This window comes from Sarcophilus harrisii, chromosome 1 (assembly GCF_902635505.1).
Source record: "Sarcophilus harrisii chromosome 1, mSarHar1.11, whole genome shotgun sequence".
Classification (NCBI taxonomy): domain Eukaryota; kingdom Metazoa; phylum Chordata; class Mammalia; order Dasyuromorphia; family Dasyuridae; genus Sarcophilus; species Sarcophilus harrisii.
In genome coordinates this window covers 271,388,298-271,406,446 of record NC_045426.1, presented here as the reverse complement: position 1 = coordinate 271,406,446, position 18,149 = coordinate 271,388,298, and the positions used below count along the sequence as shown (strand labels likewise).

General features: G+C 34.8%; 1 protein-coding gene across 15 annotated transcripts in view; it reads left to right on the top strand.

Annotated features, from left to right (window-relative positions):
- LOC100928701 (ATP-binding cassette sub-family A member 3) overlaps positions 1-18,149 on the top strand; it is a 251,867-nt gene that overhangs the window by 167,003 nt on the left and 66,715 nt on the right. For all 15 annotated transcript variants that reach the window (XM_031942176.1, XM_031942127.1, XM_031942136.1 and 12 more), the window contains 3 exons: positions 258-356; positions 10,542-10,731; positions 13,147-13,447. In XM_031942176.1, the coding sequence (XP_031798036.1) occupies positions 258-356; positions 10,542-10,731; positions 13,147-13,447 (590 nt within the window). The remainder of the gene's footprint in view (positions 1-257; positions 357-10,541; positions 10,732-13,146; positions 13,448-18,149) is intronic.

The window sequence follows — 18,149 nt, the reverse complement described above, 5'->3', positions numbered from 1 at the left end:
ACATGACTAATACAAAAATATGTTTTAAATGGTTGTACATGTGTAACAAGATTGTTGTTTTGGGGGTGGGGCAGGGGAGGATAGAATTTGGACCTCAAAATCTTAACAAAAATGAATGTTGAAAATTATCTTTCATATAATTGAAAAAAATATAATACTATTAAGTAAAAAAAAGCGAAGAAATGTATTTTGGACCCAAAATAAAAGACTAAAAATTTATTTAGAATGGCATCTTTTTTCTGCTTCTTTTCTTCTAGGTTTGTAGCTTTGTTTAATGAAATAGAAACCAGACAAAAAGAACTAGGCATTACCACCTTTGGAGTTTCTGTCACAACTATGGAAGAAGTCTTCTTTAGGTTAGTAATTATCAATCAGTCAATCAAGCAACAAATATTTATTAAATGCCTACTATATGCTAGTTGATATTGTGCTAAACATTGCAGATACAAAAAAAAAAAAAAAAAAAGCAAAATACAGTCCCTGCCCTCACAAGAGTTTACAATTGAATGGGGAGACAACAAAAAAGATATATAAAATGAGCTATATATAGGATAAATAGAAAATAATTAACAAAGGGAAAGCACTGGAATTAAGAGGGGTTAAGAAAGACTTCCAGTAGAGATTCAGAATTTAAAGGAACTTAAAGAAAACCAAAGTCAGTAGTGAGGGTAGAAGAGAGGTAAAATATTATAGGTGTTGGAGAGGAGCAGAAAGATGGGAGTGAGTGTCTTGGACAGTGTCACTGGATTGTCACTGGATCAAAAAGTACATGTTGGGGAGTAAGATTTAATTATGCATGGGAGAAAGGGGATAAAGGGAAATGTGGGTTTGGGGATAAATGTCTGTCTAACCAGAGCTAGAATGATGAAAATATTGTTGGATTTTTACCTGGGATAACATTCACATCAATGTGTTTTTGAAAAGACAATGAGACTAGAAAATATACATGGACTTTCTTCTACACACAGTTACTAATAGGTAGAGGTAGAAAGGCCACAAAGAATGACATTTTATAAAAACCTTCAGCTTTTAGAGAAACTGAAGCTTCAGAAAGAATATAAGTAAAATGATCATTATAGGATTTGGGGTTACATATAGACTAGTCACTTAAAAAATATTTAACAGCAGAAACAATTCATGAGAATGGATCTGGGGAAGAGCAAGATTGAAAAAGGATGTTGCACAGTTATTTCAGTAGAGTCCAACTCTGTGATCCCATTTGAGGTTTTCTTGGCAAAGATACCGAAATGGTTTCCTATTTTCTTTTCCATTTTTCATTTTACAAATGTGGAAACTAAGGCAAATGGGGTTAAGTGACACAGTAAGTAAATGTCTAAGTCAGATTTAAATTCTTGACTCCAGCCTGAGACTCTATCTATTGTGCCATCTAGCTTCTCTAAAGGCAGGGTTAATAAGAAAAATTGGATAGACAGTAGGATAGGAACCATCTTATTTCCTAAAGTAGCCATAAGAGACATGAGGAAAATTCTTATTAGAATTGATAAATCAAATTTAAAACTGGCTATAAAAATCCAAAAGCCTTTTATGTACCAATAGCATCATTTGCACAGAATTTATACCTTAATTTTCCCTTTCTCTGTAATTAAATAATTTATGCACATTAGCTTATTTAATGGTAATATGCCATATTGATCGCCCACTAAGTACAGTAAATACAGACCAAAAGATTTGCACTATTATTACAGAGAATCATAAAATTTGAAAATTCAGAAAGACTTCCTAGGCCATCTAGTCTAATCTTAACTAACCTATTCTTTGTACAACACATATGTAAGATCTAATTCAGATTTCACAGGCAAGAGGCCATTCCTGATTATCTGCAATTTGTAGTCCTTTTCTTTCTAAGGTTACCTTCTGTCTCGATGATAACTATCATATTTCTCCCTCACTTTTCTTCAGAGGGTATTCATTCTCAATTCCTTCCATCCATCCTCACATGGAATGTTCTTAAGTGCCTTCACCATTCTTATTTCTTTCATAAAGATGTATTCTAGTCTTGGTATCTCAAATAGGATGTCTGGCAGATATCTTAAATTCACTATTTCCAAAACAGAGATAATATCTTTCCCTCCAAACCGTCCCTGCCCTACCCCATTCCCTTTCCCATTATTGTAGAGAGTGACACCATCTCTCAGTTCTTCAGGCTCAAAGCCCAGGAGTCATTCTCTTTCAGCCACCACATCCAGACTGCTGCCAAGGCCTACTAATTGTGGTTTTGTCATATTCTTCAAATACCTTCTCTCCTGACACTGCCACCACTCTGGGAGAGGCCTTCCTTGCCATATACCTGAACTATTGAGGTAGCCTGCTCATGGATCAGCCCACTTCAAATCTCTCCCCCCTCCAATCCACTCTGCATTCAGCTTCCAAAGCCAATTACCTAAAACACAGTTCTGATCATGTCATCACTCCTTATTAAATTTTAGAGGCTTCCTAATACTTCCAGGTACACAGGCTAAGTCCTCTAACATTTAAAGCCTTCCATCACCTAGCCCCCTCCTATCTTGACAGTCTTATTATCCCTTATTCCTCAACACATCCTCTTCAACTCTGTGATACCCGTTTGCTAGCTGTTCCACAAACAAGACAGTCCATCTTTCTTGGCTCCAAGGAATTTCTCTTGTCTGCTCTCCATGTCTGGAATGCTCTCTTCACTCCACACCATCTATTGACTTCTCTGGTTTCTTTTAAGTCCCAACTAAAATACTGCCTTCTACAGGAAGCCTTCCCTAACTCCTATTTATTCTAATGTCTTTCTTCTGTTAATTATTTCCTATTTATTGTGTATATAGTTTGCTTTGTATAAATTTGCTTATATGGAGGCAGTGTAGATAAATCAGTCAGCCAATCTCTCCCAACATTTCCTTCACACAACTTTAAAATAATACCTAACATCCAATTCTAAAGTGAAAAAAGGTCAGAGTGAGACATTCTTCCAGCCTAAGACATCTTAGAAAATTGGACATGGGGTTTGATGCAAATGAAAAATGAGGTGGGGACGGCAGAAGCAGCAGCAGCTTTGGGAACTCTCAAGCCAGAGATAAGTGGGCTTGACAAATGATCAGAAAGAGATTGCAGAGGACCTCCATGCTAATTCTGAATAACAGGGTTAGAGCAACTCCATTGCATATCCTAACATATATGTTAGAATTCAAGGGTGCAGAGGATCACTTCCAATCAAGAGGGAGAAGAGATACTGAAGCACAGTATCAGTTGCATTCCCAAGAAATCAGGGACCCTTCTCAGTTGGGGACTAGAGCTTGCACCCTGAGAACAATGACCATACCTGCTGGATCAAAGAATATGCGCAGTTTGGTTGTCCTTTGAGCATAGTTTCAAATTGTTCTCCAAAATGGTTAAATCAATTCACAACTCCACCAGTAGTTCAGTAGTGTCCCAATTTTCCCACATCCTCTCTCCAACATTTATGATTTTCCTTTTCTGTCATATTGGCCAATATGATAGGTGTAAGGTGGTATCTTAGAGTTGTTTTCATTTGCATTTCTCTAATCAAAAGTGATTAAAAAACTTCTTTATATGTCTACAAATAGCTTGAATTTCTTCATCTGAAACCATTTGTTCATATCCTTTGACCATTTATCTATTGGCAAATGGCCTATAGTATCATAAATTTGGTTTTCTCTTCTATTGGCCCCTACATCCTCACCTCTTTACTTAATCTTCTCCCTTCCTATTTCTCTGTCAGATAAAATAAGATTTCTATATTCAACTAATTGTGTATATTATGCTCTCTTTAAGCCAATACAGATGAGAGTAAGGTTCAAAAGATGCTTATCGCCCACTCTGCCATTTACCCCTTCACTGTATTAGCTTTTTTACACCTCATCAAGTGAAACAATTTACATCTTAGCTCTCCCTTCCTTTGATACTCAGTATTCTCTCCTTTCTCATCACTTAATTATGTCATTCCCTCAAATTCACCTTATACCCTTATCCTCTACCGATGTGTTTTCTTTCTAGTTGTAATTTTATAGTGCTATATTTATTAAGGATTACAAGCATCATTTTTCCATGTAGGGATGTAAACAGTGAATCCCTCTAGTGAATCCCTTGTGTTTTCCTTTCTCTTTTTTGCTTGTTTATGCTTGTTGTTATTGGCAGTCATATTTTTTTATTAGTTCTGATCTCTTCCTTATAAAAGCTTGAAATACTCCTATTTCATTGGATGATCACTTTTTTCCCCTTGAAATATTCTGCTTAATTTTGCTGGATAGGTGATCCTTAGTTATAGTCCTAATTCCTTTGCCTTCCAGAATATTAAATTCCATGATAACCAGAACTTTAATATTGCTGCTGCCAAGCCCTATGTAATCCTGATTAAGTTGTAACTTTCCAATATTCGAATTGTTTCTTCCTGGCTACTTGCAGTGTTTTTTCCTTTGCCTGATAGGTCTGAAATTTGGCTATTGTGTTCCTTGAAGTCCTCTTCTGAGTTTGTATCTTGGTCTTCCCTGTCACTATAATAATTTCTATGGTCAGATTCTTTTTTTTTTTTTTTTTGTCTTTTTGCTCATTCTTTTGGCCTTTAATCTTTCTTTTAAATTTTGATCTTTGCTCCCTGGGAGGTCGGAGTACTGTCCCAGGCTTCTTGTACCAGCAGCTATAAACCCCAGCTGTTTCCCTGGTGCTGCATTGATGTTTCTGGCTGGTGTGGCTGGCCTTGTAGCAAGCTTAATTCAGTGTTGAGCTGTGGTTTGAGTGATGGTGTCTGTTTTATGCTGAGGCCAGGTGGGATGTTTCTGTGTTTCCATGGTGCTACATTGAAATATGTGTTGATCTTGCCACTGAAGGATCCTGCTTGCACAGGACTCTGGAGCATATGGTGAGTCCCAAAGCACCATAGTGATTCTTGAAGCTGAAGTCTGCAGGTTCCCTGGTTTTGCCAAGTCAAGTGGAGAGTCCTGGCATTGGCATTCATCTGCTCCACCACACTGGCATAAGGATCTCCTGCTGGAGTGAGGCTTGTTGTTGGCTAGCTGGAGCTTTCTGTCTTCCCCCCCCGCTCCCCTTTTACTGGAAATAAAGGCACTCCTCTTGTTGATTCTTTAACTTTCCTGGGCAGTGTCTCTTCCTCACTGCTTCTGCCACTTCAGAACTGCCTTTGACTGCTACTTTATGGTTATCCAGACATAAACATGGGAAGGTTATAGCAATTCACTGCTTACTCTGCCACTTTGACTCCCAAAAGTAAATCTGTATAATTTTGATTACATGAAATTAAAAAGATTTGCACAAATAAAACCAATACAGCCAAAAGTTAGAAGGAAAGCAGGAAACTGGGTAAAAACAAATGTTAAGGAAGTTTCTCTGACAAAGACTTTATTTCTCAAATATATAGAGAGCTGAGCCAAATTCATAAAAATACAAGCCATTCTCCAGTTGATGAGTGGCCAGAAGCTGTGAACAACTAGTCTACAGAAAAAAAAAATCATGCCTATCTATAGTCACATGAAAAATCTGTGAAAAATTATCTGAATCACTACTAGTTAGCAAAGTACAAATTAAAATAACTGAGATACCATGTCATACCTACCTGATTGACTAACAATTCACAAAAGGAAAATCTCAAAATCTGGAGATGTGGAAAAACTGGGGCACTAACAAATTATTGGTTGATTCGTGAAATGATTCAACTATTCTGGAGAACAATTTGGAACTATGGCCAGAGGGTAGAAAACTGTGACTTTAACCCAGAAATACCATTGTACTCCGGAGAGATAAAAAAAAAAAGGGAAAAGGACCTATTTAAACAAAAATATTTATGACTTCTTGTGCTGTCAAAGAATAAGAAATTAAGAGGGGGGGTGTCAATCAATTGGGCAATGACTGAACAAGTTGTAGCATATGATTATGATGAAATACTGTTATGCTATAAGAAATGATGAAAAGTATGGAATCAGAAAAAGCTGAGAATGGCATTTATGAACCAATACAAAGTGAAGTGAACAACATTGAGCAAATATTGGACAGAGTAATAGCTGTATTGTAAGGATAGTCTCCAGTGAAAGACTTAGCATCTTTGATCAAGACAATGATCCTTGCAAGACAATTCCAAAGGACCCATGATGAAAAATGCTCTTAGTTTCCAGAGAGGAACTGAGAAGAGTCTGAATGCAGAGTGAAGCATACCTTTTTTTTAAAACTTTATTTTTCTAGGAGTTTTTTTGTGTGCTTTCTTTTGTAACATGGCTCATATAGTAATGTTTTTCATGACTTCATGTGTAAAATTGGTATCATATTGTTTGCTTTTTCAAGGTGTGATGGAGAAGGAAACAAATTCAGTTTTTTAAAAAGGAAAATTAATCAGGAGTTTTGCATGTAATTATGAAATATTTGATGAAATAAATAAAAATATATTTTTAAAAAAATACTTGTTCATTTGCTGTCTCATGCATTAGATTTTAAGCTCTTTACAGGCAGGGACTATCTTTTGCTTTTTTTTTTTTTTTTTGTACCCACAGTATAATTCTGGCAAATAATGCTTAATAATTGTCCATTGAATTATGTCTTCTTAAAAAATGCATTTTATTGATATATATTTTTATTTTTATTGTAGTTATTTCTTATATCACCCCCTTCACACTGAATCCTTCCTTATGATAAAAAAATTAATTAAGCAAAAACATATGGCATTAAAATATGATACTATATTTACACAATTATTGTATTGCCCCTTACCTCTTTAACATGAAAAACAAGTTATGTTTCAATATCTGTTTTCTGGTATGTAGTAGGAGTAGATTTCCTGTTATTCAGGGTTTCCTGAGTAAATAACTTGATTTTCTGTTACCCAGAGTTCATTTGTTGTAGGCATTGTGTATATTAGATGGCCAACAGTCTTAATACTTTTTATTTCTCTTTTTGTCACCTTATACAGATCTTTTCAAATTTCTCTAATTCTTCATATTTATCACTTTTTTATGTTCAATAATATTCTATTACATTCATATGCCAACGCCATTCCCTAATTTATGGATACCCATCTTGTTTCCAATTCTTTGCTGTTGGAAAGAGGACTACAATTAAAAACTTGATATGTAGTGAACATTTGTTTATGTCTTTAACTTCAATGAGGGCATATGCTAAATGATAGGTTTACTGGTAAAAGAGTGTGAAAAGTTAATTGTTATTCATAATTCCAAATTAATATCCAGAATAATAGGACCAAGTCATATGTCTGTGTCTTCATATATTGTTGTATCTGTCTTCTCAGAACTAAACAAATGTGGTATAATTAGAGCAGAGTATATGTCTATCATCTCCCATTTTCATGAATAGTCTCTATATAGCATAATATGTCGCTAGTTTTTTTTTACCTGCCATGTTCATGTTATTGACTCATATCTTATGTCTCATTCCCAAGATCTTTTTCATGAGACTTGTTTTAATTTCTTTCTCATCATAAAGTTAATTGGAAGGTATTTTTTCCTTTTTAAATATATTTTACTCAAATTGAGCCATCAATTTATGTTGTTAAAATCATGTTGGAAATGGGCTCCATTTATTATGTATTATTCCTTCAAGCTTCATTTAATCTGCACATTGGACAGACACACCATTTCTGCTTTCACACCAGTCTTTGATGAAAATGTTGTTGACCCAAAGAACCCCTGTGTCAGCATAGCAGATATCTCTAAGTGGACAATGACGTATTAAACTACTGTTTAGGTATGATGGTCCCGAATGTTCCAAATCAATTAAATGATTGTCCTATTACTTATCTCATTCTTCTCCATCCACTGTGCTCTCAAGCATAGCAAGAGAGATTTTACAAAATATAATGCTGAAAGCAAATTAAGCTATCTGTCAACAAGCATTCTTATACTCTTTCTTCTTGTTCTGAACATAAACATAAAAAGCATTTCTGGGACAGCTAGATGGCACTGTGGATAGAGCACCAGCCCTAGAGTTGGGAGGATTTAATTTCAAATGTGGCCTTAGATAGCTAACAGTAACTATGACCTTGGGGAAGTCAATTAACCCCAATTGCCCTGCCTCCCCCTCTCCCCCCCCAAAAAAGGCATTTCCATGCACCCAGCAGAACACAGAAGGGATATTTTTGTGAAACTATGAATCTTTTAGTACCCCTTGCCTCTTTTGAAAGTATATATAGTGTTGGAATCCTAGTGTCAACTCAACTTGAAACAAGGTGAAAACTCAAGGGTGATGTCAGAATCCTGGTGTTAACTCAATAGAATTGATACAGTGCTTATTGGTTCACACCTTAGAGCTAATCCTTGCAGGGTGATAAGTTGCTAATACTGATAGACAATAATGCTTTTGTTCACACCTTTAGAGAGTTCATAAGTATCTAAGTACTCAATGGAGTTCACACGTTTGGGAGAGTTCAGGGTTTAGAAAGAAACACCGAATTCACACCTCCCTTAGGGCCAGAGAGCACTCTGGGAGATAACCCAGAATCCCTCTCCCTCCAGAAGGCGGAGTTAACCTTTAGGAGATCACATATATAGGGAGCTCTTGGAGCTTGAGTTAGTTTTCTTGTGGAACTGACTGGAGTTAGTTACTTGAGGGAGTTTCTTGGAGAGTTTTCTTGTGAACATCGACTGGGGTCAGAAAGGAGCACTCTGGGAGGAAGCCTACAAGCCCTATCTTTGAGGCAAGAGAGATTCATCGTATCTTCCAACTTGGTGCTGGCTGGAGGCTGAAGAAAGCAGAGGCAGAAGCCAAGGACAAAGCTGCAAGATCTCTTGGAGCCAGGCAGAGAGATAGGCCTCAGCTAACTGGGCTATATTGAAGGACACAATAAAAGATCTAAATTTTTATCAACTGGCTGGGATTTTGGAGTAATTATTTATTTCAACTGAGACTAAGGCTGCCTCCAGAAAACCTTCAACAATATAGATTATACAAATTACTTTCAGAACTATCCTCCTTGTCTAAACTTCCTTCTGAACTTCTTTTTCCTCTCTTGCGTGCATTTTTTTTTTCAAAATGTTTCAATGATTCTCTTTTTTTGGACAGCATTATGCCTCTAACTTACTCTCCTTCCCTTAGTATTCTCCACCCCTAATTAACCAGTAGGAAGAAGGGGGAGAATACCCTTATACCAAATGTAGTCAAGAAAAATTTAAGAAAACAGTGGTCATATCCCCAAAAGTAAGTTTCTTCACCTTGTTTCCATGACCTCTCTGCCAGGAGGTGAACATGCTTCATCATATATCCTGAAAATAAGGTTGGTCATTAATTAAAGAATCAGAGTTCTTATTTCTTAAGATGGTGGAGGGGGAAGAAGGGAAAGATGAGTGAGTCTTATGTGTGTAAGAGAGTAAAGAGAAACAGAGAGAGGGGAAGGGGGAAAAAGAGGGGAAGAGAGAGAGGGAAGTGGGGAGAGAGAGAGATTACACAGAGAGAGACAAACAAAGAGAGAGATGGGGAGAGGGAGGGAGAAACAATCAAAGTTATTATGCCAGGACCCTAAAAATCTCTTCCTAACTCAGTAATAAATGTGTACTATACTATTCGTAGATATCACTTTCATTCACTGTTTCAGTGTAACCTTTCAATTCAAAACTGATCATTCTCTCTTTTCTTGAGGTACATTAAGAATTATTTTTCTTGGTGTATGTTGAGAATTTTACTAAATCCAAATGACTAAAATATCATTAACAAAAGTCTATATCAGATGAAAAGACTGTTTAATTAAGGCATTCTTAACCTTTTTAATGTCATGGACCTTTGGAAATTAAGGGAAACATATGAACTCAGAATAATGTTTTTGAATTAATAAAATAAGATACATAGGATTAAAAAGAAAAACACATATTTAAGTTTATTTATCAAGTTTAAAAAAACCCAAGTTATGAATGCTTTGTTTAAATTTTTTTTCAGTTGAGCCACATACTTTGATACATTCTACGTATATGAGATCATTAATATATGGTGGTTTGACTTCTTTAATTTATATTTAGTTCAATTTAGATCCATAATGGTATAGTATAGTATGGTACGATATGGTGGTTGTCCTTTATTCTTGAAGAGGACCAAGATTATGTCACTATATTAGGATCCATTTATAGTGTGTCTGACTGTGGCTGATCAGACCAATAGGAGCTCAGAATGCTCTGCACAAATAGTAACTATGAACATTTGGGATGCGTTCTTTAACTTTGCACATCTCAGTTTTTTCTAAGATACTTCAATTCTGCTTTGCTCATGGAACACAGCATGTTCTCTAAAGAAGTCATACTGTGTTGGGACTTCTTGTCCCAGTGTCTCCCATTCATGCAATCAATTCTAAAGTTCTTGGAGCTGGTTATTAATGATATAGCTTGCAAAAGTGCTAACATATTAGTGATACTATTTTTATTGGCTACTTTAGAGGTATTAAAAGAGATCTTCTTTTTATATTTGCTGTGCCTTCTTTTCTTACCCAGTAATCATGCTCAGGATCTCAAGTGTTTCATCAATTATCTTGACTCATATTCATAAAAGGAAAATATATTTAAGTTATAATTATGATCAAATACTTTTCTGTGCAGGGTTGATAAAATGGCGGCTTCCGGTGTGGATCTTCAAAACATCCAATTTTCTTCTCTGTGGATGCAGCAAGAGGAAATAACCAAAAAGTCATTGCTTTCCAAAAAGAAAGCCATTTGGAGAAGGCAACGATCTAGTACTTTTATGGACATTAATGCTGAGAATCCCTTTCCTTTTATGTATAACACTGGGGTGAGTGTTTTGCTTGGAATAGAAAACCTTTTGTTTAGAGCCTGAGGGCTATGTTTTGAAGTCTAGAAAATTTGGAGTTATCAGCAATGGAAATTCTAGCTGTAGTTAAAAAGTACTGTCCACTCTCTACTGGTGACCTATTAATATATGACTGTCAACATCTAGATTGGATTTATACTATTATAAATACTACCAGAGAGATCTCTTGCAAAGACCATGAACTGATACTCTTATTTTTCAGGGTCAGTTATCCTTGCTTTAGGCTATATCAGTTCATTTCTGTCCTCATCCCCGCTACTGCCCAGATTTATTTGTCAATTTAACCAAAATTGACAAGGAACTGGCAAACTATACTTAATGAACATGTGGAGCATTGATTGATTCCATCTAGGCATTTCCATTGGAAATAATAATTGTCTAGTGAACTATCATCATTTATATGTATTCACTCTGTAGTAGCTAAACCTCCATGGAACTTATAGATAAGATCAAAAGACTGATTTATGGAACACAGTCAGAAAGGGGAATTATATGGCACTAAGAATAATGTGGAAGGCAGTGAATAAAAGACTTACTTTTATACACTTCTCAATATATATATGAATTACTGTCTCTTTAGCTCATTCTGAATTTGAATAGTTTTCCAGAAGTACCAGCCTTCCTCCACCATGGAATTCCTCTGTGTCCATTATTGCTTTACTATGTCTTTCTTATAGTATAACTACTATTTTTATCTTTTCCTACATGGTTTTGCTTTTTACAATCACATCATACTCAGTTCTACCCCAATCTTTCTTTTGGATTATCCAATTACTAATGACATTTCTTAGAAATATGGTTTAAATTTCCATGTATAAAATAGTTTATCTTTATTGAATCATTTAAAATTAATCTTTGATATTGGCTCTTATATGTTAAATTATCTACTGAATTCAGGTTTGTTTGAAACAAAATCCTGAGAATCTGATAGTCCATTTGATGTCCTTTTTTTTCATTCAATATTATACTTAATTTTGTTGGATATATTATTTTTGACCACAGCCCCAGTTCTGTAGATTGTCATTTTAAAGAATTCCAGGACCTAAGGGTCCTTTTATTGTAGCTATTGATAAATCCTGTTCAATTCTAAAAGCTCCAGCATATCTTCATTGCTTTGTTTGTTATAGTTGTTGCTTGTAAAACTTTCTCTTTGATTTGGGGATCAGGTCAAAAAAAATTTAAAAGAGAATTTACAACACTTGAAAAGGAAATAAGGGAAATTATCATAAACTATCTAATAATAGTTCTAATAATAGAATAATAATTCTATCTAATCAGTACTACTAACTAATATAAAGGAAATGAACAAATATATGGTTTCTTTCAAGACTCAATTCAACAACTCCCACCTTCTTCATGAAACGTTTTTTGCTCACTTCCCCACTGCTAATGCCTTTCCCACTCCAAGATCACATTGTTTCATTTTCATCAATTATATATGTCTCATCTAAATATGCACATATACATTTCATTTCCCCTATTGGAATATAAATCCCTTGAGGAATACTCTTTTATTTTTCTCTTCATATTTCTAGCACTTAGCATAGTTCTTACTCCATTTAATTAATAAGTTGACTGGTTTATTTAGATTATGTTATCTAGGAGTTTACAGAAAAATATAGAAATGATAGCTTAAGGGGATGGTAGAGTTAAATCACCTACCCACACATATGTGTATGTACATACACATACATTTTTTGAGACTGGGTAATATGTGATTATGTTTGTAAACAGCAATGTAAGGTACCAAAACATAAGGAGAGACTGAAGATGAGAGAGAATGAAGAGATGATTAAAGGGGCAATCTATTAGAGTTGCTGAGTGGGGATGGACCAGAGAAAACAAGAAAGATTGTCATTGGCAAATATCTGAGCAATGTTTTATGGAGAGCATGGAAACTCTGGGGCTCAGGAATCTCTTCTTTCTGCAGAAACACATTGGCCCTGAGACTCACACACCATCAATACTCTCTGGCCCTAGAGTCCCTCTGATTAAAAGACTGAGAGCTCCTCCTAGAACCATCATTGCAAGAGAGAAGATCCAGACTAGCCATCTTTTCATTTCCTACCTGGACTTCATCATGCCCCCATGCTAGATATTTTCCCTCCATTTTCCTTCCTTTTAAGCTTCTTTTTTCTTCTTGTTTTGTATGTTGTCTTTACTTTTAGATTGTAAACTCCTTGAGGAAAGAGACTTTCTTTTTTTATGTTTATATGTCTTCCCAGGATTTAGCATAGTACCTGGCACCTATTAGGTGCTTAATAAATGTTTGTTGACTAACTGACTGACAGCCTCAGACTGAAAAAGATTTCAAGTTAAATGGCTTACTTATGTCTGAGACCATTATAATGCTATGCATTTCTTTCCTTATTCTAGTGGAAGCTCTACTGCCAGCAGTTCTATGCCATGTTCAACAAAAAAGCTTTACACTGTTGGCGCAATTGGAAGATGACATTGATACACATTTTGGCACCTCTGCTATTCAGTTTCTTATTGCTAAAAAGCTTTAATTCTTTAATTAGTCAACAAAACCCACCCTTGAAATTGGATTTGAGTTTATATGGCAAAACAATTGTCCCTTTTTCTGTCTCTGGAAATATGTCTCTGATTAATAATATCTCAGAATCCTTGTATATTATACTAAAGAATATGGGACAACAGCCCCAACTGGTGACAGGTAAGAACCACATGATTAATATCTGATAGTGTGAACAACTATCTATATTAGGAAATCATAGCATTTAGAGCCAGAAGGGAATTGAAAACTGTTTGTGCAAACACTTTTTAATTCAGTGTAATCAACATTGTCCTTTTTGCATTTCATAATATTCTCTAGTTGTTCTTTGGTCATAAATTCCTTCCCTCTCCAAAGATCTGATAGGTAAACAATCCTTTACTCTCCTAATTTGCTTATAGAATCACTCTTTACACCTAAATTATGTTTCCATTTTAACCTTATTTTAGTATAGGGTGTTAGATGTTGGTCAATGCCAAGTTTCTGACATATTATTCCATTTTCCAAGCAATTTTTGTCAAATACTGAGTTCATGTTATACTATAAGGAAGTAGAAGATAATGGGGGGGGAGGGGGAAAGGCAAGATAGAAGGGAGGGCAGAAACACTGGGAGAAAGGGGTAAGAGAAGGGAGGGCAGATTGTGGGAAGGTGTGTCAAAAACAAAATACTACTAAGGAGGGACAAGGTGGAAAGAGAGAACAAACATGTATAAAGGAGAAAAAAAAAATAGGATGATAACTGAATGTTAATGGGATGAACTCTCCCATAAAATGAAAATGAATAGTTGAGTGGATTAAAAATCAGATCTTACAACAATATCATTTATACGAAACATTTGAAGCAAAAAGATACAGGGTAAAAATAAAAGTTTGAAGCAGAATATATTATGCTTCAACTGAAAAAAAAAAGCAGGAGTAGCAATAATGATCTCAGACAAAGAAACAGCAAAAATAGACCTAATTAAAAGAGATAAGAAAGGAAATTACATCTTCCTAAAAGGTACCATAGACAATGAAGTGGTATTGATACTAAATATATATGCACCAAGTAATCTAGCATCCAAGATTCTTAGAGGAGAAGTTAAGCCAGTTACAGGAAGAAATATTCAGCAAAACTATGCTAGTGGAAGATCTAAATCTCTCCCTCTTATGATTTGCTAAATCTAATCACAAGATAAACAAGAAAAAAGTTAATGAGTTGAATAGAATTTTAGCAAATTTAGTTATGATAGCCCTCTGGAGAAAATTAAGTGGTGATAGAAAAGAATATACCTTTTTCTCAGCACCTACTCAAAAATTGACCATGTATTAGGATATAAAAATCTATATAGAAAGGCAGAAATAATAAATGCATCCTTTTGAAATCATGATGCAATAAAAGTTACATGCAATAAAGAACCATGGGAAGATAGACTAAAAACTATTGGAAATTAAATAATCTCATCCTAAAGAATGAGTGGATGAAAGATATAGCAGTTTCATCCAAGAGAATGTCAATAATAAAGCAAGATACCACAACTTATGGGATGCAGACAAAGCAGTTCTTAGGAAAAATTTTATGTCTCAAAATGTCTATATGAATTCAATTCCCCCCTAATTATAAGAAAATTAAAACAATAATTGGGAGGTATTTTGCCTAACTGTATGTGAATAAATCTGACAATCTAAGTGAAATGGATAGATCTTTACAAAAATAGAATTTGCCCAGATTAACAGAAGAAATAAAGTACTTAAATAACTCCATTTTAGAAAAAAACGAATTTGAACAAGTTATCAATGAACTCCCTAAGGAAAAAATCCTCCAGGGCCAGATGGATTCACTAGTGAATTCTATCAAATATTTAAAGAACACTTAATTCTAGGACTTTGTAAATTATTTTTGAAAATAGGCAAAGAAGAAGTCCTGCCAAATTCTTCTCATGATACAAATATGGTGTTGATACCTAAAACAGAAAGGGTCAAAATGGAGAAAGAAAATTAGGCAAATTTAAAATATGTATATACACAAAGAGATTATAGGAATTTATTAACACCAGGATAATGCACTATAACCAGGTTGGATTTATTCTGGCTCAGTATTAAGAAAACTATCATCATAATTGACTATATCAATAAGAAAACTAACAGAAATAATATAATTATCTCAATAGATGCTGAAAAAACTTTTGACAAAATATAGCATCAATTCCTTTGTTTTACTTAATAGTATTTTATTTTTTCCAATTACATGTAAAGATAGTTTTCAACATTCACTTCTTTTTGCCCCTCTTTTTTTTTAAAGTTATTGGAATTAAGTGACTTGTCCAGATCTCACAGCTAATAAGTGTTAGCTGGATTTGAATTCAGCTCCTCCCTATACCTACTTAATGCACCATCTAGCTGCCCCAAACTTTAACTTATTAAAATTTTGAGTTCGTTTTTTTTCTTCCTTCCTCCCACCCTTCCTTCCTCTCTTCATCCCTTCCTCCCTTTCTCCCTTCCTCCCTCCCTCCCTTCTTCCCTCCCTACCTTTCTTCCTCCCTCCCTTCTCTCCCTCCCTTCCTCCCTCCCTCCTCCTTCCTTCCTTCCTTCCTTCCTTCCTTCCTTCCTTCCTTCCTTCTTTATTTCCTTCTTTATTTCCTCTTTATTTCCTTCTTTCCTTCCTTCCTTCCTTCCTTCTTTCCTTCCTTCCTTCCTTCCTTCCTTCCTCCCTCCCTCCCTCCCTTCCTCCCTTCCTTCCTTCCTTCTTTCCTTCCTTCCTTCCTTCCTTCCCATGACAGCAGGCAATCTGATAAAAATTATATATGCACAATAATTTTAAACACATTTCTATATTAGTCATGTTATGAAAAAAATCAAAACAAAAGTGAAAAATGATGAGAAAGATAAAACAAACCAAAAAAATGGTGAAAATAGTATGTTTCAATTTGCATTCAGATTCCATGGTGTTAGAATTCTTACAAGGTGCTAAGTCAGTGGAATTGAGGAGACAATGGTTAAATCTAATTTAGCATTGATTTAATCCTACAACAAATAATGGTTTCCTAGTGATGTAATGATTGGAGTATACTTAGTGTTCAGCATATAAGCAAGAAGCTCTTAGGGCCAAACAGCACTCTGGGAGATTGAGAAGCCAGGATTTAGTTGGGCAGAATGAAGGAAGACAGAGAAGAGGTGGCAGGCTGTCCTGTGGAGAACACTGAAGCCAAGATCCAGAAGGCCTCTAGAAAACTAGCCCAGCCCCAGGAAGGAGATTCAGAAGCCAGAGATAATAAAGGATTTGGATTTTAATAGCTGGCTGCATTTGAAGTGATTATTACACTGAACTGAAACTAAGGCTACCTCCAGAAGCCCCCTAAGAAATCTGCTCCCAGAGAATGATTATATTTTAGAGAAGAGAACACTACACCATAGTTCTTTTTCTGGGTGTGAATGGCATTTTCCATCCCAACTCTATTGGAATTGTCTTGGATCACTGTATTGCTGAGAAGTCTATTGTAGTTGATTATCATACAATCTGAACAGCATCCATTCCTATTAAAAACACTAGAGAACATAAGAATAAATGGAGTTTTCCTTAAAATGATAAGTGGAATCTCTCTAAAACCATTACCAAGCATTATATATATAATGGGCATAAGTTAGAAGCATTCCCAGTAAGATCAGGACTGAAGCAAGAGTGCCTATTATTATCATTATTATTCAAATTATACTAGAAATGTTGGCTTTAGTAATAAGAAAAGAAAATTGAAGGAATTAGAAAAGTCAATGAAGAAATAAAACTATCACTCCTTGAAGATAATATGATAATATACTCAGAGAATCAGCTCAAAAACTACTTGAAATGATTAACAACATTAGCAAAGTGGCAGAATATAAAAAAAACACACATAAATAATCAACATTTCAATATATTACCAACAAAAGTCCAGCAGAAAGAGATAGAAAAAAATTCCATTTAAAATAATAATAGACAATACAAAATATTTGGACACCTGTCTGCTGAGACAAACACAGGAATTATATGAACAGTATTATAAAACATTTTTCACACAAAGTCAGATGTAAACAATTGGGAAAATATCAATTGTTCACAGGTATGCTGAGCTAGTTTAATAAAAATAATTCTACCTAAATTAGTCCATTTATTTAGTGCCAAACCAAACTGCCAAAAATAAATATAGAGCTAGAAAGGAAAAAGCAAAATTTCTCTGGGGAAACAAAAGATCAAAGATATCAAGGAAATAATGAAAAAAAATGCAAAGGGAGGGTACTAGATCTGTACCAGATCTAAAACTATATTATAAAGCAGCAATCATTAAAACTAGTTGGTACTGGCTAAGAATAGAAAGGTGGCTCAGTGGAACAGGTTAGATACACAAAATACAAATAGTCAATGACTCTACTTATCTTCTGTTTGATAAATCCAAAGACTGTAGCTTCTGGGATTAAAAAAAAAATCACTATTTGACAAAAATTGCTAGGAAAATAGTAATGCAGAAACTAGGTATTAACCATCATCTCACACCCTGTGCAAAGATAAAGTCAAAATGGATACATAATTTAGACATAAAGGTAATACCATAAGAAAATTAGGAGAGCAAGGAATAATTTACCTGTCAGATCTATTGAGAAGGGAAGGATTTATGACCAAACAGGAACTACAGAACATTATGATATGCAAGATGAACAATATTGATTACATTAAATTTAAAAGTTTTTGCACAAACAAATCCAGTGCAACCAAAATTGAAACATAAAGCTGGGAAACAATTTTTTATAGGCAATGTTTCTGATAAAGGCCTTATTTCTTAACTATATAAACACCTGGGTCAAATTGATAAGAATATGTTACTCTCTAATTAATAGTCAAAGGATATGATCA